Source organism: Eptatretus burgeri, chromosome 12, assembly GCF_056783735.1.
Source record: "Eptatretus burgeri isolate ZD-2024b chromosome 12, Ebu_testis_v1, whole genome shotgun sequence".
NCBI classification, from domain to species: domain Eukaryota; kingdom Metazoa; phylum Chordata; class Myxini; order Myxiniformes; family Myxinidae; genus Eptatretus; species Eptatretus burgeri.
Window position 1 is genome coordinate 9867884 of NC_140972.1, and position 25000 is coordinate 9892883.

The 25000-nt window shown below is 44.6% G+C and overlaps 1 protein-coding gene across 5 annotated transcripts in view; it reads right to left on the reverse strand.

Annotated features, from left to right (window-relative positions):
- LOC147015059 (heterogeneous nuclear ribonucleoprotein Q-like) overlaps positions 1–25000 on the reverse strand; it is an 84279-nt gene that overhangs the window by 17651 nt on the left and 41628 nt on the right. For all 5 annotated transcript variants that reach the window (XM_085849425.1, XM_085849427.1, XM_085849429.1 and 2 more), the window contains 4 exons: positions 18517–18624; positions 3207–3311; positions 164–211; positions 1–45 (listed from right to left, as the gene is read on the reverse strand). The exon at positions 1–45 is cut by the window's left edge and continues 132 nt beyond it. In XM_085849425.1, coding sequence (XP_085705551.1) covers positions 1–45; positions 164–211; positions 3207–3311; positions 18517–18624 — 306 coding nt within the window. The remainder of the gene's footprint in view (positions 46–163; positions 212–3206; positions 3312–18516; positions 18625–25000) is intronic.

A 25000-nucleotide genomic window follows, 5' to 3' on the forward strand; every position in this document is an offset into this window, starting at 1 on the left:
GAGTTCATCTTCGTACATGTCTCGTGGAATCTTGCCGACAAACACCTGCAAAAGAAACAATACAAAATTACCATGGCCAGACAATAAATGAATGAATGGGGTTGGTGAGGGGCTGGAAAAGTACGTTCACCAGTTTCATGCAGCTAATCAACGATTTACTCACCGCATGTCCTGGTGGGATCATGTAATCCCCAAATGATCGTGCAATGATCTAGGGAAAGAATGTAAATAAATGAATAAAAGTGGACAGGAAAGGATCAAAGGATTATGAAGAAAATCAAGACATCCAAGTAGAAAGGTTGTTAAGGATTACATAAAAATGAACTTATACGCAAAGTGTTGCTCATAAAGAGGGAAATGGAAAGGAGCAGAAGCTAAGATGAGAGGAGAGGAAAATGTGCGTGTGAAAGTGAAAGAATAAAAAGATTAACATTATCCTGATGATGATTAAAACATTCTAGCCCCGGAACCAGACTACAAGCAAATGCGTTATTGAACATGTGATGCAAGCAGACATCCATACATTGCTTTGACATAAACACGACAGCTCATGACACTCTCCAGGTACAGCCTAATGTAGTTTCCTTTCCCAGCCAACAAGAAAGTCCTCCTTCTCACAGAAAAACTCTTTCCTCTCTGGGTATGATCAATATCATGAGGAATTGTGGGATGTGGTTGAGCAATGATGGGTCAAATTGCCTCTTAGAGTATCTGTATCTAGCAATGTGCTTTTGCTTTAAAACTCCATGGACAATCATAGTTTAAGCAAATGTAGAAAATAATAATCAAGGACAAGATTCAAGAAACTCCATCACAACCCGGAACAACAAATACATAATTGCTTGATTTCACTGCGACACAGTGAGCTGTATCTCGACCCTCGCTGCAGTGACAGATACATGGATTACAACCTTACCCTCACTGTATTGATACTTGGATTACCGCTCCACACTCACTGTATTGATGCATGGATTACCTCCCCACACTCGCTGTATTGATACATGGATTACCGCTCCACACTAGCTGTATTGAAACATGGATTACCGCTCCACACTAGCTGTATTGAAACATGGATTACCGCTCCACACGCGCTGTATTGATACATGGATTACTGCTCCACACTCGCTGTATTGATACATGGATTACCGCTCCACACTCGCTGTATTGATACATGGATTACCGCTCCACACTCGCTATATTGATACATGAATTAATGCTCCACACTTGCGTATTGATACATGGATTACCGCTCCACACGCGCTGTATTGATACATGGATTACTGCTCCACACTCGCTATATTGATACATGGATTACTGCTCCACATGCGCTGTATTGATACATGGATTACCGCTCCACACGCGCTATATTGATACATGGATTACTGCTCCACATGCGCTGGATTGATACATGGATTACCGCTCCACACTCGCTGAATTGATACATGGATTACCGCTCCACACTCGCTGTATTGATACATGGATTACCGCTCCACACTCGCTGTATTGATACATGGATTACCGCTCCATACTCGCTATATTGATACATGGATTACCGCTCCACATGCGCTGTATTGATACATGGATTACCGCTCCACACTCACTGTATTGATACATGGATTACCGCTCCACACTCACTGTATTGATACATGGATTACCGCTCCACACTCACTGTATTGATACATGGATTACTGCTCCACACTCGCTATATTGATACATGGATTACCGCTCCACACTTGCTGTATTGATACATGGATTACTGCTCCACACTCGCTATATTTAACCTCCACCATCGAAGATGGATGGAGGTGACTGTTTTCACCCCTTTGTTTGTTTGTTTATATGTGAACAGTATTACGGAAAAACTCCTCGACGGATTTCGACGAAACTTGGTGAGGGGGGGGTTCGGTCTGGTCCAAGGATCATGCCATTAGATTTTGGACTTGGTCCAAAATCCAATATGGCCGCTATGGCGGCCAATTTGAATTTTTTTTTTGCATTTCTATATGTTTTAAGTGATTTCCAACCCCCCAAAAGAAATTGTTCGAGAAAAAAAAAATTTTGCAACTTTTTTTTCAACAAAATTTCGATTTTTTTTGGCATTTTTACACGTTATAAGTGATTTCCACCAAAAAAAAAACATGCCAAAATTATAATTGCGGCTGATTTTGGAACTTCAGGTAGATATACCCACGTAAAATCAATTTCTGTCACAAGGAATCTAGTTATGATGAATGGATTGAGTATGTAAAAGTTAATAGTAAAAGGGAAAGTTGCAAACTATAACTCTGTGAGCACTGTTGACGTCAAATTGAATGAATAAGATACAAGGTTCACTTGAGTGACCCAGCAGTATTGGCGGCGGAGGTTTTGCACTCTTCCGAGTGCTCCCCCTCTCGTGATACATGGATTACCGCCCCACACTCGCTGTATTGATACATGGATTACTGCTCCACACTCACTGTATTGATACATGGATTACTGCTCCACACTCGCTGTATTGATACATGGATTACTGCTCCACACTCACTGTATTGATACATGGATTACTGCTCCACACTCGCTGTATTGATACATGGATTACTGCTCCACACTCGCTGTATTGATACATGGATTACTGCTCCACACTCGCTGTATTGATCCATGGATTACTGCTCCACACTCACTGTATTGATACATGGATTACTGCTCTTCCTTCGCTATATTGATACATGGATTAACGCTCCACACTCACTGTATTGATACATGGATTACCATTCTACCTTCGCTGTATTGATACATGGATTACCGCTCTACCTCCGCTGTATTGAAACATGGATTACCGCTCCACTCGCTGCATCGCCACAAAGTGAGCTATACCGCTACTGTCACTGTCATGATACACGGTTTACAACTCCACCCTCACCGTCAGGATACACGTATTACCGCTCTACACTTGTTGAATTGATACACAAATTACAGCTCTACCTTCACTGTAATAACACAGAAATTACTGCTCTATCCCCACCGTATGGCTGCAACTCAGTTGTAATGGCAAATCTGATGGGTTTTGGTGAATATCGGTGCCATGGTTCACTTTACACTGTGCAAGTTGGTGATTATCACAAGAATCTTGCAGCATTCCCAAAACTCCATGTGATACAGTGCCCTACATTGTCCTAGAATTAGGTGAAAGCAAAGGTTGGTGCAGACTTTGTATCCATATGTACCTCACAGGCCTGTGTGCCAGGGTACACAGAAGAGGGTGGAGGGCCGCCATATTTCCTTTGTCCAGTTGTGACATCCAGCGTGTAACCTGTTCTGTCCAGTAGAACCTAGGAAAACACAAAGCCACGTCATTGCTAGCACACAAGAGGGAGACCAACTAACATCGCTCCACTTTTGCAAGGCAAGACAAGATAAATTTAAAATAAGTAGGGCCACTTCAAAGGTTCCATTCATAATCTCAGTCAGCTAAACTGCCTGGTTTTTCAAATGGCATCATGCTGAATGTACCAACCTTGCCAGTTCGGTCACAGTAACCTACAGATGCTGCTGCCGTTTTCAGCTGAGAAATGACTGAAAACCTCATGTTCTACTGGAAAAAGAAAACTCCATGACGGATTTATCAATTTATGAAAGGAGGCTTTTGGGGGGACCATTCAGTCATACAAAACCACATGGTGTTTGATGAACCCCATACTAGCTTTTCGGGGGGTGGGGGGGATTTTTTTTGAACGCCGACGAACCACTGCAACAGACTACGAATACGTTCAGAAAATTGATGACATTCCGCAATAGCAACAAAGCATCACCAATACCAGAATTGCACAGGAAGACCAAATACATGTTCCACATACAGACCAAAAATTGGGAAAGAGCGAGACTTGTGCAAAATGACGATCGACCTCGACTGCCCTGACTTGCTCACAGGAAGCGATTTGGTACCTGTATTTAGAGCATGCTCCCCTAAACTTTGTACCTCACATTCCAACTGGCCCATTCTCCCCCACACCATTAAGAATACCGACTTGTGCAAAGCTTCTTATTAAACATTTCTTTATCCTGCTGAAGAAATTCAAAGGCAGAAACATTGCTGCACCAATGCACACTGTCCCTTTTGAGTAAGAGTCCATGGCAATGCCCTATGGAAGGTCTCCACACTGTACCAACACACCAGCATTTTACACCATCCCCAAGTGACCCATAAATCCCCTAAGTGATATGGCTCACGTCATTTCCAAAAACCCAAACTCTCTCTGTTAGATATGGGTCCTCTGACTTCCAAATATGGAATTGCAGACAAAGCCTTTCATGAAGTCAATAAAAGTTCTGAGCTGGACCTCGAGAAATAATTCTCTCCAAGCTCAATATCGCTCCAGTGTAAAACTTTCCTGGAATTTTAATGAGGAACTAGTCTTGCTGGTGAAGGCGAGTGTCGATCTATACAGGCAGACAAGTTAAACGATGGATGAAACCAACAGGACAATGATCGTGGTACGCGAAGTGCCAAAGGAAGCGAGGCAAAGGTGACATTTCAGGTGCTAAACCTTTATCAGAGCAAAAGGAGGCTCCAACAGCAAGACCATGTTACAGAAGCAGATTTCTATGAGGAAAAAAATAAATTGAAATAAAACAAGCCGGGAGGTGACGCTGGTTCACGAGCGGTATTTGACGATGAAGATTGTTTCAGAAGTCAAGGATGAGACAATGTGATAATTTTTGACCAAGTTATAAAAATGATCAACATGATGTGGTATGAGTGACAGGTTATTCGCTGCAAAATGTCGAAAACCCGGTTTCGTTCAACAACTTTCAAAATTTGACCTTTGCATCTATCTATAATTCCAGCAATGTGTGTGTGTGTGTGTGTGTGTGTGTGTGTGTGTGTGTGTGTGTGTGTGTGTGTGTGTGTGTGTGTGTGTGTGTGTGTGTGTGTGTGTGTGTGTGTGCGCGTGTGTGTGTGTGTGTGTGTGTGTGTGTGTGTGTGTGTGTGTGTGTGTGTGTGTGTGTGCGCGTGTCTGCTGTGTCTCGACAACCGCTGGTCCGATCTAATTGAAACTTGCCAGATATATTGCTCGGGACCTGAGGATGTGCCTTTTCAAGGTTTGATATTAATCGGACAAGTGCTTCCCAAGTTATGGTCATTTATTTACCAAACCCATGACAAAACACGTTGTTGCGTGGGCGTGGCCGATGGGGAAGGGAAGCTCAGCCGCGTTCCCCATTACGGGTTACAACGTACGGACTTCCGGAGAGTGATGACTTCGTGTATTCTAATAATTTCTCGATTTCTTCTGCGCATTTATCGATAAACACAATGCCGCAAGTTATGATTGTTTTCATATGAGACGGTGCATAAATTTCGGTAACATCAGAGTGCTGGTATGCTCCGAACCAGGAAGTAATTTTATTTTTCTCTTCTCTTCTCTTCTCTTCTCTTTTTGTTTTTCCTTGCGATGACATTGCGAAAAGGCAAAATACGTTGGCGCAAATTGAATAATTGGCCATTAAAACCTAAATTGCGAGTCATCGTAACTGATATGCGAACTTCCGCGCCACCCACGTACGGGCACACGAGAGCGAAGAAACGGCCTGTGTGGTTGTTGTTTGTTGCTCGCGGTTTGAATATTTATTTATTTATTATTATTATTATTTTTTACTGGCAGCCACGTTCCCCATTACGGGTGACAACATACGGGCTTCCGGATAATGATGACTTCATGTATTCTAATAATTCCTCGATTTATGCGCATTTATAGATAAACACAATGCCCCAAGTTATGATCGTTTTCATATTAGACGGTGCATAAATTTGGGTAACATCAGAGTGCTGGTATGCTGAAGCAGGAAGCAAATTATTTTTTGCACGTTTTTTTTCCTCCTCTTTCCTCTTCTCTGTTTTTTTTCCTTGCGATAAAAGGCAAAATACGTTGGCGCTAATTGAATAATTGTCCATTAAACCTAAATTGCGAATAATCGTAATTGCCATATGTGAACTTCCGGACAGTGAGGACTTCACTTCCAGATAGTGACGATTACTGTATTCTTTCTCGATTTCTGTACTTTCTCGATTTTGTTAAACCCAATACCCCAATCCAGTCAGTGATGATTACTGTATTATTTCTCGATTTTTTTCTTTATTTATCGACTTACTGTATTCTTTCTTTCTCGATTTCTGTACTTTCTTAAACACAATGCCCCAAACCAGTCGTCGTTTACGAGAGCAAAGGAACGGCCTGTGTAGTTGTTTCTGGCACGCGGTTTGAAAGTTTTTTTCTTTTGCATGTACGGCCACGCACGTACGGGCACGTGAGAGCGAAGGAACGGCCTGTGAAGTTGTTTCTGGCATGCGGTTTGAAAGTTTTTTTACTTACGAAATCTAAAGAGTTCGTAAGTATATTGATGCCTTCCGTTTCTGTTTGTTTGTTTGTTTGTTTGTAGGCACGATAACTCGAGAACGGAAGAAGCTACCAATGTCAAATTACACCACGTGATTCAGGAGGGTGATGGCAAGTGCTGATTAGATTTTGGTCAAAATCAGTCAAAGGTCAAGGTCACAGCAAGGTCAAATATTCGATTTTTGATGGTTTGGTACAGATAACTCGAGAACGGATGAAGCTACCAATGTCAAATTACACCACGTGATTCAGGAGGGTGGTGGCGAGCGCTGATTAGATTTTGGTCAAAATCGGTCAAAGGTCAAGGTCACAGCAAGGTCAAATATTCGATTTTTGATCGTTTGGTACAGATAACTCGAGAACGGAAGAAGCTACCAATGTCAAATTACACCACGTGATTCGGGAGGGTGGTGGCGAGCGCTATTAGATTTTGGTCAAAATCGGTCAAACGTCAAGGTCACAGTGAGGTCAAACATCCAGAACATTCGATTTTTGATGGTTTGGCACAGAATCATCTCAGAAACTTCTGGTTTGCGTCACGACGTTCTCTTGAGACAGCTTTTATTAGACAAGGTCAGTGGTCAAGTTGACGATTTCGTAAGTACCAGTCTATGACTGCTTGTTTGTTACTTACGAAATCTTTAGATTTCGTAAGTATATTGATGACTTCCGTTTCTGTTTGTTTGTTAGCACGATAACTCGAGAACGGAAGAAGCGACCAATGTCAAATTACACCACGTGATTCAGGAGGGTGATGGCAAGTGCTGATTAGATTTTGGTCAAAATCGGTCAAAGGTCAAGGTCACGGTGAGGTCACATATTCGATTTTTGATGGTTTGGTACAGATAACTCGAGAACGGAAGCAGCTACCAATGTCAAATTACACCACATGATTCAGGAGGCTGATGGCTAGTGCTGATTAGATTTTCGTCAAAATTGGTCAAAGGTCAAGGTCACAGTGAGGTCAAACATCCAAAACATTCGATTTTTGATGGTTTGGAACAGAATCATCGTAGAAACTTCTGGTTTGTGTCGCTACCTTCTCAAGAGACAGCTTTTATTAGACAAGGTCGGAGGTCAAGTTCACGATTTCGTAAGTACCAGTCGATGACTGCATGTTTGTTTGTTTGTTTGTTGGTAGGCACGATAACTCGAGAACGGAAGAAGCCACCAATGTCAAATTACACCACGTGATTCATGAGGGTGATGGCAAGTGGTGATTAGATTTTGGTCAAAATCGGTCAAAGGTCAAGTTCACAGTGAGGTCAAATATTCGATTTTTGTAGGTTTGGTACAGAATCATCGGAGAAACTTCTGGTTTGCGTCGCTACCTTCTCGAGAGACAGATTTTATTAGACAAGGTCAGAGGTCAAGTTGACGATTTCATAAGTACCAGTCGATGACTGCTTGTTTGTTTGTAGGCACGATAACTCGAGAAAGGAAGAAGCTACCAATGTCAAATTACACCACGTGATTCAGGAGGGTAATGGCTCGTGCTGATTAGATTTTGGTCAAAATCGGTCAAAGGTCAAGGTCACAGTGAGGTCAAACATATTTCCGTAAATTCATGTGGATAAATGGAGTATTTTTGCTTCGCTCGACGTTACGAGTCGTTTTAACTTCAATTTTAATTTTGTCTTCGGTTTTTGCGATCGCTTCGGAAGCTTAAAACTCGGTTGTCGAAATTCTGGGAAAAATAGGATGTTCTGGAGACGTTTTAAGATTGTATAAAAAATATTTCACTCGACGCGTCACGGGTCGTCCCATGATGCAGTGCGCTCGAGCAGACGCGTCGTTGAGTGACGTTAAGGTTTTGCGTGGAGAAATGGAGTATTTTTGCTTCGCTCGACGTTACGAGTTCGTTTTAACTTCAATTTTAATTTTGTCTTCGGTTTTTGCGATCACTTAGGACGCTTAAAACTCGGTTGTCGAAATTCTGGAACAGCGATGAATAACTGATATTTCTAATAAATAATAAGTCTTTTATCAGATTCTTCTGAAAAGTAATACACCTATTATCTGGCATATCCTGCTGGTACTGAATTACTTTTTTAAAAATAAAAACAAAAAAAATGGAATTTTTATGAGAAATCTAGTTTTTGTCTGGGACTCATTATCTGCAAACTGCAGTGAAAAATCGTAGACCACAATGAATTCAGAATTAAAGCTCCCCTTGGGCTTCTGACTGATTCATGCTTTTATTAGACAAGGTCAGAGGTCAAGCTGATTTCGTAAGTACCAGTCTATGACTGCTTGTTTTTGTTTTGTTTTGTTTGCACCAATGGGCACGCACCAGTAACTTTTAAAGGTCACAAAACAATGTTGTGGACATTAAAATAAGGAAACAGGATACACACTATAGCTTATTGGAGTTAGTTCGTCGAAGAAGGTCGAAAACCCGGTTCGATTCCCACAACTTTGAAAATTTGACGTTTAAAGGTCAAAGGTCAAGGATTATGACCTTTGGTGCAAAACTTCCTCTGGAACATTCCAGGAACAATATAACGTCATACAGGCTATATGGCATTTCACACTCATCGGATTATCCATACTTTGATGAAATCAGCGTAAAAACAAACTTGAAGGGGGCGCCACGGGCAAGGTGTTCGAGATAGAGCAAAATGGTTTCAAGACTTTAGGTGGGGAATGACCAAGATTATGCAGAAAAAAAATATTGTCAGCCGAACTCTCAAAGTTTGGGCGGTCGTATGATTTTTATGTCAAAATTCGCAATTTTCTAAGTTTTTGACCTTGTGACGAAAATGAAAAATCGGGCGACAAGTTTTAGATAATTCATTTTGCTATTCAAATACTGAAGAACCCATTCCATTCAGTAAATTCCCTCGGAGAAGATAGATTTTTAATCCGACTACCCCCTAAAATTGCTATTTTTTTGGACGTGGCTCCGCCCACAATGGGCGAAGCAAACCCTCATCCAGAAAAACACAACCAGACATTGATATGGAACACATAACCAAGTTTCATCAGGATCGGATCAAAGTGCACGGAGTTATGCTCTGGAGTCTGGACAGACAGACACACAGACATAACGAATATAGTGGTCACTCTGGCTGGCTCCGCCCACAATGGGCAATCTTAGCTGCTGCCCAACTATCTGTCACCACCCATTTCTTCAAAACCTATCTTCTCCCTCAAAATTGACCGAATCAAACTGACTTTTTATATGTTGTACATATGGGCAATGCGCACAATTTCTCGAGCAGGAATTTCGATTAAAAAAAAAGAGAAAAAATCTGAAAAAAAAACAAAAATTACAAGTGGGCGTGGCTCCGCCCACACTGGGCGTGGGACGCCCATCGCCAGGAAGACAAAACTCGGCATTGATATCAACATCATATTCAAGTTTCATCCAAATCGGATCACATCCCACGAAGTTGTGCTCTGAACAGACAGACAGACATACATACAGACACATAGACATAACGAATATAGTGGTCACTCTGGCTGGCGCTCGTAAACCAGCACAAACCAACAAGGGCAGTAGGTGGAGCACATACCTCCGCCACGTAATGCCTGATCCACGAGAACATATCTGGCCCAATACATTTTTGAAATATCATGCTATATATTGTTTTTGGCCTGATCTCTCAATGGTGAAGAATCACTTATAAAATTAAATAACTCTCATATCCGGATCTGGATTCATATTGTCACGAATATCGAAACAATTTGTCGTCACACACCCAACCTGTCCACCAAGTTTCATGCAAATCCATCCACAACTTGAGATATCGTGCTATATATCAGTTTTGCTCCATCTCTCAATGGTGAAGAATCAGTGAAAAAATTATTAGATCCGTGTTCGGATCTTCACCAAAATTGAATCAATTCTTCCTTGCCGCAGACCTAACATGTCCACCCACAAAGTTTTGGCCGAATCTGTCAACTTTTTGAGATATTGTGCTACATATTGGTTTTTTTGGCCCCATCTCTCAAGAAGAATCAATTAAAAAAAAAAAAGTAGCCAGATCCGGATTTTCACTAAAATCTAATCAGTTCGTCCTTGTCACACACCCAACCTGCCCACCAAATTTCATCCAAATCAGTCCACAACTTTGAGATATCCTGCATACAAAGAAACAAACAAGCAGTCATAGACTGGTACTTACGAAATCGTCAACTTGACCTCTGACCTTGTCGAATAAAAGCTGTCTCTCGAGAAGGTCGCGACGCAAACCAGAAGTTTTTACGATGATTCTGTATCAAACCATCAAAAATCATAACGTCGACCGAAGCAAAAATCTCCATTTCTCAAAGCAATTACACATTAACGTAACTCAACGACGCGTCTGCTCGAGCGCACTGCATCACGTGACGACCCGTGACGCGTCGAGTGAAATATATATTTTTTTATACAATCTTAAAACGTCTCCAAAACATCCGATTTTTACCAGAATTTCGAAAACCGAGTTTTAAGCGTCCTAAGCGATCGCAAAAACCGAAGACAAAATTAAAATCGAAGTTAAAACGAACTCGTAACGTCGAGCGAAGCAAAAATACTCCATTTCTCCACATGAATTTACGAAATTATGTTTGACCTCACTGTGACCTTTGACCGATTTTGACCAAAATCTAATCAGCATTAGCCATCACCCTCCTGAATCACGTGGTGTAATTTGACATTGGTAGCTTCTTCCGTTCTCGAGTTATCGTGCCTACAAACAAACAAACAAACAAACAAGCAGTCATTGACTGGTACTTACGAAATCGTCAACTTGACCTCTGACCTTGTCTAATAAAAGCTGTCTCGAGAGAAGGTAGCGACGCAAACCAGAAGTTTCTTCGATGATTCTGTACCAAACCATCAAAAATCGAATGTTTTGGATGTTTGACCTCACTGTGACCTTGACCTTTGACCGATTTCGTCCAAAATCTAATCAGCACTAGCCATCAGCCTCCTGAATCACGTGGTGTCAGTTGACATTGGTAGCTTCTTCCGTTCGAGTTATCTGTACCAAACCATCAAAAATCGAATATTTGACCTCACCGTGACCTTTGACCGATTTTGACCAAAATCTAATCAGCACTTGCCATCACCCTCCTGAATCACGTGGTGTAATTTGACATTGGTAGCTTCTTCCGTTCTCGAGTTATCGTGCCTACAAACAAACAAACAAACAAAAACGGACGTCATCAATATACTTAGGAAATCTTATAGATTTCGTAAGTAACAAAGAAGAAAAAAGACGTCGTGCAGAGCACGATACTTGCAAAATCCACAACCCCCTCTCCAAAGGTTGCCATGGATACATCGAATTGTCCATTTCCTCAAGATTAAAATTCACAATCTTAATCAAAGTTCAGGTCAATAGGATGAAAATTTGTCAGATTGAAATAGATTTTAGCAGTTTGACCTTGAGTTGACCTTTGACATTTTGACCTCAAAAACAGTTGCTTTTCCAATTCAGTGATGGACTCTGGAAATCTTATTCAACATTCAAGTTAATAGGTTGTAAATTGACGATTTTTCAGTTGAAAATTGATGATTTTAGAAGTTTGGCCTTGAGTTGACCTTTGACATCAAAATGAATAGGCTGCTCAGTTGAGATTACCTCTACAACTTGGGGGTGAAAACATAACCTCCTTCCACCTTCGGTGGCAGAGGTAACAAGAATCACACAAAACAATGGGGCAGGCAAGGACCTGTGGCTGGCACGGTTGTGACGCACGGGATCGGGGTAAGCAGGATGGCAGGAACTAGGCGATGAAGGTGAGTGATGGCTGCAAGCCAGAGTCCATGTCTTGAGTCATCCACCGGTCTCAGCGAGGAAGAGGAGAAATGTATATGCAGAGCTCTACAACAACTTTTGCTGGTTTGCAAATCCAAACTCCAACTCAAAAACTGACTGGCACCACATGATCAAGGCCTGCACAAACGTTGAGACCGCTTTCATGCATGGTGTGTCACTGTTATCGGCTGCCCGCGGCTGTGGGCGTCATCCTCTGGGCGGCCCAAATAAAAAAAAGTCTGCGGCACCATCTCCAAGGCTCCGCAGTCGACCAAGCCACCATGGCCTGCAGTGCGCCAGCCACAGATTCCATGGTGTATCTCGTAGAGCTCAACGGGTTTTCAAGTTGTGCCTTTGTACACAAGTTCTCACCCGACCTCGCTCGTAAACAGGAGGTTTTAGACAACAAACTCACTCGACAATGTCTTAAAGTTAACACTCACTGCCTCCTCAATGCATGTTTTACAATATGACTTACTCTGACATTCTCCCTGTTACAAGAGTAATCAACGTCACACAATCACAAAGGCCATGCTATTCTTACCACAATCTCGCTATGAATCCCTCCCCCACCCACCCCCGCCCGCCCCCAAACCGCTTCAACATAATAATTTTGAATCGTTATTGATGAGATCAAGCAAAATATTTTAATATCTGTGGATTTTGGATTTTTGAAGTTTCAGTTGTCATGCATTGCTAATTGCCACGCTTGTGAGATAAAAGCAACACACAGTCCAAACTCAGGTCAGGTTCGATCTGTGACCTGCTACAGGTACCATGTAAACCTGTACTAACCTGTTCCATGGTCGGGTTGTCGGCGACTAAACCGTCTCCCCCACCAGGTTTTCTGGTGAGGAGGGTGTTTGGATATGGACACCCAGCAGGATTAAAAACAAAACCTGTCAAAGGGCGGAGGAGCTCCTTGTGAGCCAAAGGCCATCCATATCTAGTGCCCAACTGTGTCTGCGGACGTCCTCCTGCAGTTGGGTTACTTCTTATTAGGAGGTTGGTGGCAGGATTTGCACTCCGGCCACCGTAAAACGCTTCATTCCGCAAAACGCAAAAACGCAAAAAAATCTGAAAACCCACTCCGTGGGAGTACCTCCTGTGCAGCTTCCCTTCGCAGGGAAGCTCACCGGATGACAGGATTGGGGCAAAGCCTTCGGGACCCCCAATCTTTGATTGGAGGGAAACCACGGGGTAACATCCCTGGGTCAGATTGCGGGAGAGTGTGTCGGAGTGGTGCTGAGGTGTCGTCCACCAGACGCCGGTCTCCTTGGGTTAACCTGAGGCGGACCCTTCGGGTGGGTGCCTGGAATGTCCTATCCCTAAGAGAGGATGATCACCTGTCTCTGTTATCATCTGAGCTCAAGCGTTTGGACATCGGGATTGCAGCTCTCTCTGAGGTTCGGAGACGGGATTGCGGCGAGATAATGGTGGGTGGTTACACCTACTATTGGTCTGGTCGCTCTGATGGTTACCATACCCAAGGAGTTGCTGTAGCTGTGTCCAATAAGCTGACCCCAATGATAATTGAGGTAACACCGGTCAACGAGCGTATTATGAGATTAAGGATTCGCCACTCCTTAGGTGTCATTTCCCTGGTCTCTATTTATGCTCCGACTGAGGCGAGTGATCTCACCGTGAAGGACACATTCTACGCCACACTCGAGTCTGTGGTTGATCAGTGCCCCAGACGAGATACACTTCTACTCTTGGGGGATTTCAATGCATCGACTGGAACTGATAGGGATGGTTATGAGGTGTGTGTTGGTCCCCATGGGTCAGGAACTATGAACCAGAATAGCACTAAGTTCCTTGACTTTGCAAGAAGTCATGGACTTAGGGTGGCTGGTTCATGGTTTCAGCACCCGCAAGCTCATCGCTGGACTTGGTATTCCAACGCTGGCGGTGTGGCAAAGGAGATTGACCATGTCCTCATTGACGGTCGTTGGAGGATGATCCAGAACTGCAGGGTCTACCGGAGTGCTCAGTTCCTCAATACTGACCACAGGCTTGTTGTAGCAACTCTAAAGCTGCACCTTAAATCCTGGAGAATGGTACCATCCCAGCCTATATAGGCTGGATGTTGCCAAGCTCAGGGATGAGAGAGTAGCTGAGGAGTTTGCGAACAGGCTGAGTGGACACTTGGGGGGTCTGGGTGCTTTGGGGGGTCTTGAAGAGTTGTGGAGCACCTTCAAGACCACCGTCCTTGATGTTGCCGGTGGATGCCTTGGAGTTCACCGCAGGGCAAAGAAGAATTTTGTCTCTCAAGGAACACTGGATACCATTGACCAGAGTCGCAGGGCCAGGCTGAATGGCAGAGCTGAGCTGTTCATGAGCTGAGGCGTAAAACTGTACGTGCACTGAGGGTGGACAAGGAGGCCAATGTGCGAGGAATCTGTGAGGGGGTAGAGCATCACCTGTGGACAGGTGATTCTCGTCCCGCTTACAGGGGAATTCGCGCATTACGTTCATCCAAGCCCATCCCTCGGAGCACTGCAGTTCGAGCAGAGAGTGGTAGGCTCTTGACAGAGGAGTCTGAAGTGAAGGCCCGCTGGGCCGGTTACTTTGAGCGGTTGTACCAGGCTGATCCCCCAGCTGTCGAGTTGGACGTCAAGGGTGTTGCAATCCCTGTTGCTGACCCTCGAATCAACTGTGGTCCACCATCGCTTGTGGAAACACGGGCTGCGGTGAACCAGTTGAAACGGGGCAAAGCTCCAGGGATCTGTGGCATCCATGCTGAACTTCTCAAGGCTGGTGGAAATGCTGCACTCGTGTCGTTGCATGCAGTTTTGTTCTCTGCCTGGAACACAGGCATCATCCCAACTGACTGGAAGAGGGGCCTTGTTGTCCCTCTCTGGAAAGGGAAGGGTGATCGCCAAGACTGCAACAACTACCGAGGGGTGACGCTGCTCTCAGTGCCGGGCAAGGTCTTTGCTTTATAGGGTTCGCCACCATCTGCTTGAGCACCAGCGTCCAGAGCAATCAGGCTTTACACCAAAGAGGTCAACGATTGACCGTATCCTTGCACTTCGTGTCCTCACCGAACGCAGACGAGAGTTTCGGCAGGGGCTGCTTGCAGCCTATGTTGATCTCTGTAAAGCGTTCGATTCAGTGAATCGGGATGTCCTCTGGAGGATTCTTGGTCTTCGTGGGGTGCCACCGAAACTGATCGATCTGATGTCTGAACTCTACTCTGGTACTGAGAGTGCTGTGAAGTGTGGTGGTACCATCTCTGACTTATTTCCAGTTCTTACTGGAGTTCGTCAGGGATGTGAACTTGCCCCCACACTTTTCAGCACTTGTATGGACTGTATTTTTGGGAGGATGTCGGAGAGATCAAGTTGCGGTGCATCGTTTGGCAATGTCAAGATCTCGGACCTTGATTTTGCAGATGATGCAGTCATCTTTGCGGAGACCTTAGATATCCTTTTGGGGGCCCTCGACGTGCTGAATGAGGAGTCGGAGCCGTTGGGATTACGGATTTCTTGGGTCAAAACTAAGATCCAGGCTTTGGGTGACATCTTGGATGCTGCTGTCCTGTCTGTGTCTGTTTGTGGTGAGGATGTTGAGGTCGTGGATAGATTCACTTACCTTGGCAGTGATATTCATGTCTCCGCAGGTTGTGAGCCGGAGGTCAATAGACGTCTGGGTCGGGCCTGGGGAGTCATGGATTCACTGGATCATGGGGTGTGGCGCTGCCGGTACCTGTGCGGGAGGACGAAAGTCCGAGTCTTCAGGTCCTTGGTACTTCCAGTCTTGCTCTATGGGTGCGAGACTTGGACTTTGACCAAGGATCTGAGACGGAGACTTAATTCCTTTGGTACCAGGTCTCTTCGGAGAATCCTTGGCTATCGCTGGTCGGACTTTGTGTCCAACGAGCGGTTGCTGAGAGAGACTCGGATGAGATTTGTTACCTGCATAGTCCGTGAGCGTCAGCTGCGGCTGTATGGACATGTGGCTCGTTTTCCTGACGCTGATCCTGCTCACCAGATTCTCTCAGCGAGGGAGTCTCATGAGTGGAGGAGGCCAGTGGGCCGACCACGTGCCTCATGGTTGCAGCAGGTTGACCATCATCTCAAGGAGATGGGGATGGGCCTGGCATCTGCCTGGGGGATGGCCAGACGGAGGCCCCTGGAGTACCGGCGGAAAGTGGATGCAGCGACGTGCTGTTCTGGCACATGCTCCCATACCTGACCTGACCTGACAGTCCAAACCTAACTGACGTTTATCTTCAATTTTGTACTGTTTGGGGTTCCATCTCAAATAAAAAACAGTGACAAGATGTTCTCAACTTCTTCCGGGAACTTCCAGCGGTACTTGCTTGGATCTGAGAGGTCATGAACATGCGTGTATAATTTAGATGAGGCAATTTGTGTACTTCAGTGTTCAATTATATAATTAAATTTAAATAAAATTAAGATCGCAAAAGTCGCACGAGCGAATCAATTCCAGTTTTACAGCCATTTCCCGCAGTGTCTGTTACATCACCTCATCTGACATATTACATCAGTTATTCGTGCTTGTGTTCTTTATGACGTCCTTAAAAACAGCAAGTTTCTTGTTTGGAATGATTTTCAATTTTGTTTAACTGCCAGGCAGGCAGGCAGACAGAGTATAAATAATTATCTCACTTCTCTCTGCGCATGTGCGATCGGCAGGAATTCGAGCCAAAGTACGATAAAACTAAAGACATGTCTTCCGATTAGTGTCCAAAATATAACATTCGATTTAAGTTAGTTGTTCCTCGATCATAAACTTATAAGACGGACAGACGGAGTGACATGAACCAATTGCTTCACCCTGCTTTTCGCTTCGTGAGCACGGGAAACCTTCATAACCTCACCCAGTTACGTTTCAAAAAGTACAAACCGGTTTAAAATAAAAATAAACCAATGTCACCCGCAGGGTGACCCGTATCATGCCAAAAGGTGACCACGTGTGACTTCTTTAAGGTCACACTGAGGTGAACAGAGCTGCTATCCACCAGGAGCGACTCCTTGAGGAATATCTGCCTACGAGAGATTCTGATGAGAATCGTTCTACAGAGTAACCATGAAAAATATGTGTTTGCCTCATAACGTCACCAAATGACGTCATAATTTCTCAAGCTTGACATATCCAGAAAGCACTCATCGAGGTGTTCAATTTGAGGTACTACACGATATGGTTCCTAAAACTTGAAAATTTGACCTTGGGGTCAAATATGTTTGACCTCAGGCGCTAACCATAAAGGTCAAGGCCAATCGCCACCAAAAACTAATCAGCTGAGCACCAGACCATATACTACATTCCCATAAAGTTTGGAGACGATTCGATTAAAATTACTCAAAAAATAAGGGTTTCGTCGACTCCCCTGATTTGCGACAGAGTGACCTTGACCTTTGACCTTCAAAATTTTATGTGCTGAAAGGGACCTCTATAGGCCTCTGATATGCGAAGTAACAAAAATTTCCAATAACTGTGCTCTGCAGAGTGATTTATACGTGATTACAGACAAAAAAATAAAAAAAATTTAAAAACATGCAGGTCAAGGCCAATCGCCACCAAAAATTACTCAGCTGAGCGCCAGACCATGAACTATATTCCCATGAAGTTTGAAGATGATCCGATCAAAATTACTCAAAAAATAAGGGTTTCGTCGACTCCCCTGATTTGCGACAAAGTGACCTTGACCTTTGACCTTCAAAATTTTATGGGCTGAAAGGGACCTCTATTGGCCTCTGATATGCGAAGTTACAAAAATTTCCAATGATAACTGCTCTGCAGAATTTTTTATACGTGATGACAGACAAACAAACAAACAAAAAAAAACATACAAGCTGACTAACATATCTTGCAAAAACTTCGTTTTGGCAAGATAATAAAAATAGAAAATTGATTACAGTGCTACTCATACTGGAATAAAACTGAAATGTCAGTTCTAATGACAAGTTTTGCTATACAAAAAAAGATAGGATCCTGAACATTGTAAAAGCTGCATGTAGATTATGATTGGTTCATGACTGCTATTGAAACCGCACATCACAAAGTTCAGTAATCATCATATTTAAAGTCATTGCGCTTGTGAACTGGAACGGGGAGCGAGACTCTTCCTGACGTTCTTCCATTCAAAGAACAGTCTTTTGGGGAAGGAAACTCAAACGTGTTCATTGCAATGACATCAGAAAAGAGTGCAAACCCTGATATTTTAACCCCCACTTGACAAGCATCCATGGGTTTAACACCAGCACAACCACAGCCACTCAGACTTTAAAATGTTAATAAATACGTCACTGGCTCCCAGGCAGTGTCCACAGGATCCACACAAGTCAAAATTTAAAACTTATAATGATGAAGCATCAGTTCATGTGAATAAATGTCAAAACGACAATAACTCACAGCACCTTAATCTTCGCCTCGTCTGGCCCCTTCACACTGTCGAGCAACCGACCACCTTGCTTCTCTCTCTGTCGGTAGGTTTTCATCACACCACAAAGGAAAGCACTCTTGTTCTGGATTTAAAATAAACAAGGATGAAAAGACATAAAATGTCAAAGCCCCCATGGTTTTAGCAATTTTGCTGAACAGAGTTGAAGGGCAAAGTCGATATTCATTTACAAAATGGCCGCCAGTGTACCAGTCAGCCGCCTTTGATCAGATCGCAAACTAAAGCGAGATGCACATGTATACCATCACTTACTGTGCTTGTGCCAGGATTGAACAAAATTGGACCATGCATGTCCGAGAAATTGTTGGGGACATGCTAAAGTAACAAAATGACTGCCAGTCAGCCATCTTTGATTGCATCGCGAAACAAAATGATGTGCATACGTATACCATAATTTGTCATCTGTGTGCCAAGTTCGATTAAAATCATCAATCCATACATGTCCGAGATATGGTTGCGGATGCACGGACATGAAAATCGAAACCAAATCCACAAGCCCCCATTTTGGACGAAGTACAACGGGGGCTAATAAAAAATAACAGATGGGATATCAATCATAGGCTGTATTTATAGAACAAATATGATATCGGGCACCCCAAAATAGGTATTCGGAGATCGCTGTAACAGCGAGCGTTTATAGAACGCAGCAAAGGGTGACCCAAATGTCCTCCATTCAAAATTGGTGATTTGACCTCACTGTGTCCTTACCTTTGGCACACTCTTATTTCTTCATAATCAAACACAAAATCATATTAATAAATCATGTGCGTGTGTGTGTGTGTGTGTGTGTGTGTGTGTGTGTGTGTGTGTGTGTGTGTGTGTGTGTGTGTGTGTGTGTGTGTGTGTGTGTGTGTGTGTGTGTGTGTATATTTGTTTTTGTATTTTTTATGGATCTGGAAACCATTTGCATTCAACATAATAATAATAATAATAATAATAATAATAATAATAATAATAATAATTGGAACCATACTGTTACGGCTGTGGAAATTCGCAATACACCATAAAGGGTCCTGAGATCAGTTATGACGATAAGCATGTGTGTAGTTAGATTTCCCCACCGTTGTTTAGAGGGAATTTTCCGTGTTCACCGGGCTGCGATCCTTTGAGATAGCCGTTTTTCTTTTCTCTGTCATTATTTTGGACCAATAATCCCCCAACAACTCAAACACCACCACCTTCGCCTCTTTACCTCCACAACTCCATCCCGCAAACATCGCTTCACAGCCATTCTCAAACGATGCCCGCCAACAACCAAACCACCACAGCAAACCCCCCACCACCTTCGCCTTTCTCCCTCCACAACCATCAACCACACCACCTGTCAACACCGAACGTCCTGCTGTCCAAAACCCGTTCGGTAATTGTTACCAAACGCGTCGTGCCACGAGTGCACATAGATCCTTTCGGGAGAGGAAAAACGGATCAGGAGAAGTTCACGCTCCCTTTCCGTCCGTCCAATGGCTGAGCGTCGGGCGGTGTGGCCCTGCCTCCAAACGCGAAGCATATGGATCCCTTGGAGAGAGAAACGGATCAGGAGAGGTTCACGCCCCCTTTCCGTCCATCCAATGGTCGAACATCGGGCGGAGTAGCCCCGCCTCCAAACGCGATTTGATCCGCGTATTTGCATGTGCGCTCCACCTCCGGGCTATATAAGAGCGAACGCGGCACAGCTCAAGGTGGAGTCGGAGAAGTCGGCAGTGGAGGATATACGGGGACGGATGGTAGAAAGGAAGAAGCTCGAAACAGGCAGTGCAGACGGGGCCCGATCGACGAACGGGGGACGGAGCTCGGAGCGGAGGTCGAGGAGCGAGTTGCGGAGTGGAGCAGAGACATGGAGGAGGGCTTGGGGGCGAGAGTTCGCTGGAGTCAATGCGGTCTCGAGGCCCCGTTAGGGGGACCCAGCGTCAGCCATTCCCCTCTCCCCATCCCGGGCATCAACAATTCCCCCCATCCACGCTGAGATAGTGCCGGTAACCCCATCCGTTCCCCACCCCAACCGTGGTGCCAACCGAGAAACACGTGCTTGTGCAGAGAACGCCGGAGGGAGCTCACCGACCATACCAGCGGCACGGAGTCAAGCGCGTTACGCGGACATTGCGGCTGGCCCGCCATCGCGGCACGAGGGCGCGGGTAAAGACCCCTTCGGTCTCGTGGACCTGGCCGATCACCCAGGTCCCACGTTCATTTGGTCCAGGGACCTGTCTACCTCCTTGCCTGTGAGGGTGGCTTGTGTTTTCTTTGCTTTTGGTGTAAATGTGTGTGTGTGGCGCCAGTCTATTAAGTAAACCCATATAAGTGCTTGTACATTGCGTTATTCGGTTTTAACTCTGCATATTGTTAACCTCCGCCATCGAAGATCAGAGGTTACTGTTTTCACCCCTTTGTTTGTTTGTTTGTGAACAGTATTACGGAAAAACTCCTGGACGGATTTCGATGAAACTTGGTGGGGGGATTAGGTATGGTCCAAGGATCATGCCATTAGATTTTGGATTTGGTCCAAAATCCAATATGGCAACTATGGCGGCCATTTAAAAAAAAATTTGAATTTTTTTTTTTTGCATTTCTACATGTTTTAAGTGATTTCCAATCCCCCCCCCCCCCAAAAAAAAATTGTTCGAGAAAAAAAAACATTTTTGCAACTTTTTTTTTTTCAACAAAATTTCGATTTTTTTTTTTGCACGTCTACATGTTATAAGTGATTTCCAACAAAAACATGCCAAAATTATAATTGCGGCTGATTTTGGAACTTCAGGTGGCCATACCCAGGTAAAATCAATTTCTGTCTCAAGGAATCGAGTTATGACAAATGAATTGAGTATGTAAAAGTTAAAAGTAAAAGGGAAAGTTGCAAACTATAACTCTGTGAGCACTGTTGACGTCAAATTGAATGAATAGGATATCAGGTTCACTTGAGTGACCCAGCAGTATTGGCGGCGGAGGTTTTGCACTCTACCGAGTGCTCCCCCTCGAGTTCTTGCTTTGACTGTTATATGTGCATTACTGTATGGCTGTGAATACGTGCTTGTCTGAGTGTGAATAAAAGTGCTTGTCAAATTGTTTCCCGTTTCGTTGCGTCCTTTCCTTTGTTTGAAAGTTCCATCTTGCATCACGTAAGGGATTGGTAGTGGGTGTAGACACCCAATAAATAATCTGAACCATCGAGGTCGACGATAACTCCGCTCGGTGATCCCTGCAGCACAAAACGAGCTGCTTAAGCGGTTCGTGTCCAGAGTCGACCTGCGGCGTGGTACAACTCCTCGGTACACTACCCGCGCGGGTACTTAGGTATATCGACATTCGGCGATTCACCCTATTTCGCGCGGTTAGAATACGGACTGGGTTATGGTGAGGTTAAACCCCCACCCGTGACTGGCTCCTGGCGGTTGTTCTAGGAGGGTCACGACTGAATTGTCCGTTCCAGTGGGCGACGCATCGCGATTTGAGTTACGTGGCCGATCGCACGCCGGGCGGGCGAAATTCGTAACAATACTCTCCACAGAGAGTGTCGGTGCTGCTGAAGCAGTTTCCTGGGATGTTGGGCACAATCCTGGACAGGTTGCCACTCCGTCGCAAGATACTTGAATGGCTTAATTATCCCAGCAAGCTGGTACTCAATTTGCCGACCTCGGAAGGATGACAGGCTGAGTCAACCCCCTGGTGTATATTAATTCAGCGGCCAAAGGGCTTGAACTCAGGACCCTTGGATCCCAAGCCGCTACCCTAACCACTGAGCCAACACCAGACTTGCATTCAACATACAGGTCCCAAAAGTTATCCTGTGAAGTACATATGTAGTCAGATCCCTTTCCTTTTGTCTAGTGGGAGAATCAAAAACGTGCGTTGCAACTTCTTTTAGTTAGGTTATTAAATCTTTACATCTAACAACCAACAAGCCATCTGCATGACCCCTCGGCCCGTCACGATCCACCGTCAACTGCCTGCACCACCAACGTACCTTTGCAACGTTGATACTGTTACTCGTCGAGTGTGGGCCAGCGTGGAATACCTGCTGGGGTTTTCCCAGGAGGGGCCGTTGCAGCGTTATACTGTTACTCATCAAGTTTGATCCCATGTGGAAAGAGCGGTTGGGGTTTCCCGGCAGAGGCCAAGGCCCCGCCCTGGAAAGGTGGACCGAAGGACCCTGTCCAATGAAGGGCGGACAAGCGAGGCATTTTTCACCAAGAGCCCCTCCCCATGGTGGGAGGAGATATATCTCCGAGACTCTCTGAGTAAGGAGGAGTTTTTTCACGGTGGTTGGGTCAGGCAGTTTTTTCACGGTGGCTGTGGGCAGTCTGGTTCGTTCTTCAAGGTGGCTGTTACGGGGAGAGGAGTTCTGTGGACGAGAGTTCGTGTGTGGTTATGAGCAGTGGGTCACGAGCAGTCAGTTTGTTCACGGTGACTGGGTCCGGCCGAGTTTGTTCGCAGAGGCTGAAGGTGGTCGGTCCTGTTTCGCGGTGGCTGTTGCGGGGAGTTCTGGGCCATTTCGACCCCGACAGTTCGCCACGTGAGCGCCGCCATGAGCCACGAGTCCCACACGTGCGACTGGGACCAAACCGACGACCTGTTGGCAGGTGCCGCATTACAGAGCACGCTTTCCCTCCGGCGACCAGGTATCCACTGAACTCTGACCCCCAGCTCGCCTCTTCATGGCTGTGAGGGTCAAATAAAGACTCTGGGGTTTCTTTTCTTTTTGTGTGTGTGTTTGCGTGTGGGCCCGTCTTTAAGTAGAACTGAGTAAGTCTTTTTGCTTATTGTAAATATTTCCCTGCTTGCATATTCGCGCTTAGTCTTGCCTTTGTCTTTATTTACTGTTAATAAATTTATTAGAAATGTTCCCAGTCCGTTTCTGTCCCTTTTTACATTGGTCTTGCATGGTCCGGGTATCAGTATAAGCAGGGTTTCATCCCCGGTAATCGGTCTATCATAGCCGGGACGTCCTGGGCAGGCCCCGCTCGACTGCAACGAGCTGGAAAGTTGGTGGCAAAGCGGTAGTCAGCAGTGTGAATCGACCGCTGCCGGTAGAGTAAATCCGGTTCGACCAGGCATTCCGAGGGCGTGGCTTCCCCGATATAGTTTAAATCGTGTAGCTACTTAGGTAAATTAGTTTTCGACAAACAGACCCTACGCTACGTGGTTGAGATATTGGCGTCCACGGTCGGTTCAGCGACCCGCCAGCTCACGGAATTATCCGGAGCGACGGCCTACAATCCCTACAATCCCGGGGAGTCTGGTGAGAGACGGCATAACCTCCTCCACCTCGTGGTCGTTCTCGCCACAATATATATATATATATATATATATATATATATATATATATATATATATATATATATATATATGTATACACACACATATATATTTCACTTTGGATGACCATAATTATTGCTTCTGGAAGGATATCCGGATGAGTAATGAAAATCTTGCAAATGAAAGACAATGTGCAAGAAAAAAAAAAAAAGTGATGGACAAGAACTTCTGCAATTTATTTATTTCTTTATTCTGTATGTAAACTTCCGGTTCATTCCACTTCAATACGTTTGAGGTGCCCAGAGAGCAAATAGAAAGGAAGACCAAATCAGAGGTGCAAAGAGTTTGGTTTGCGTTCAAAATAACCAATTAAAGGTGACCTCTGGGCGCCTCAATTTTTGTGCTCTAAACAGGGCCAAAGAGAAGCACGGTGATCACCAAATACTCACACACAGAGACATGGAACCCAAATTATCAAAATATAGTGACAACTCAGACTAAGAGTAGTTCTCTTGATAATACAAGGAAAATTACAACTAACTATATTCTAACAACTGCAGAGTGAACAGGGTGAAGAACAGGTGTCTTCCCAAATCGAGGGCTGCCCATGAGTGGGAAAACACAATAGTTAATAAATAGGAGGACAAATGCAAAGTTCTATGGGAGAGTAGAGGTGCATTTATGGGTACAGGGAGAGAGGGATTTGGGACCGGATCATGGTCTGTCCATAAAGACAGGGTTAAGGCACTCAACCTAAGCATGAGCAGGTCCACGGTGACCGTCCTGAGGAATGAAAGAGGAGAGAAGGTGCACGGTCCAGAAATGGACGTTGATGACCAACCACCATTGTGGATGGCAAGAGGCCATAAAAAACACAAATGGGATCCACAGGTGAGGCCCTGATGCTTATCTCTGGCAAGTCTGATGACACAGTCACAATGGACACTGCTCATTCCAAGACTTAACCCCAAAATATAACTGCAAGTCTTTATAGAGATTTGTGGGATTGCATTTGCAGGTATCTGCCACCCCCATTAATATCCTGTTCTTCTTATATTGAATTTAAAGATAGGACAGAGTTAGTTGGAAACAATATGAACATACAACTTGCCCCATTTGAATGCTGTATAAATATTGGAGCCAATTTCATCCCAATGATGGTGGTTGTGAGTGAATTGAAAAATGTGCAC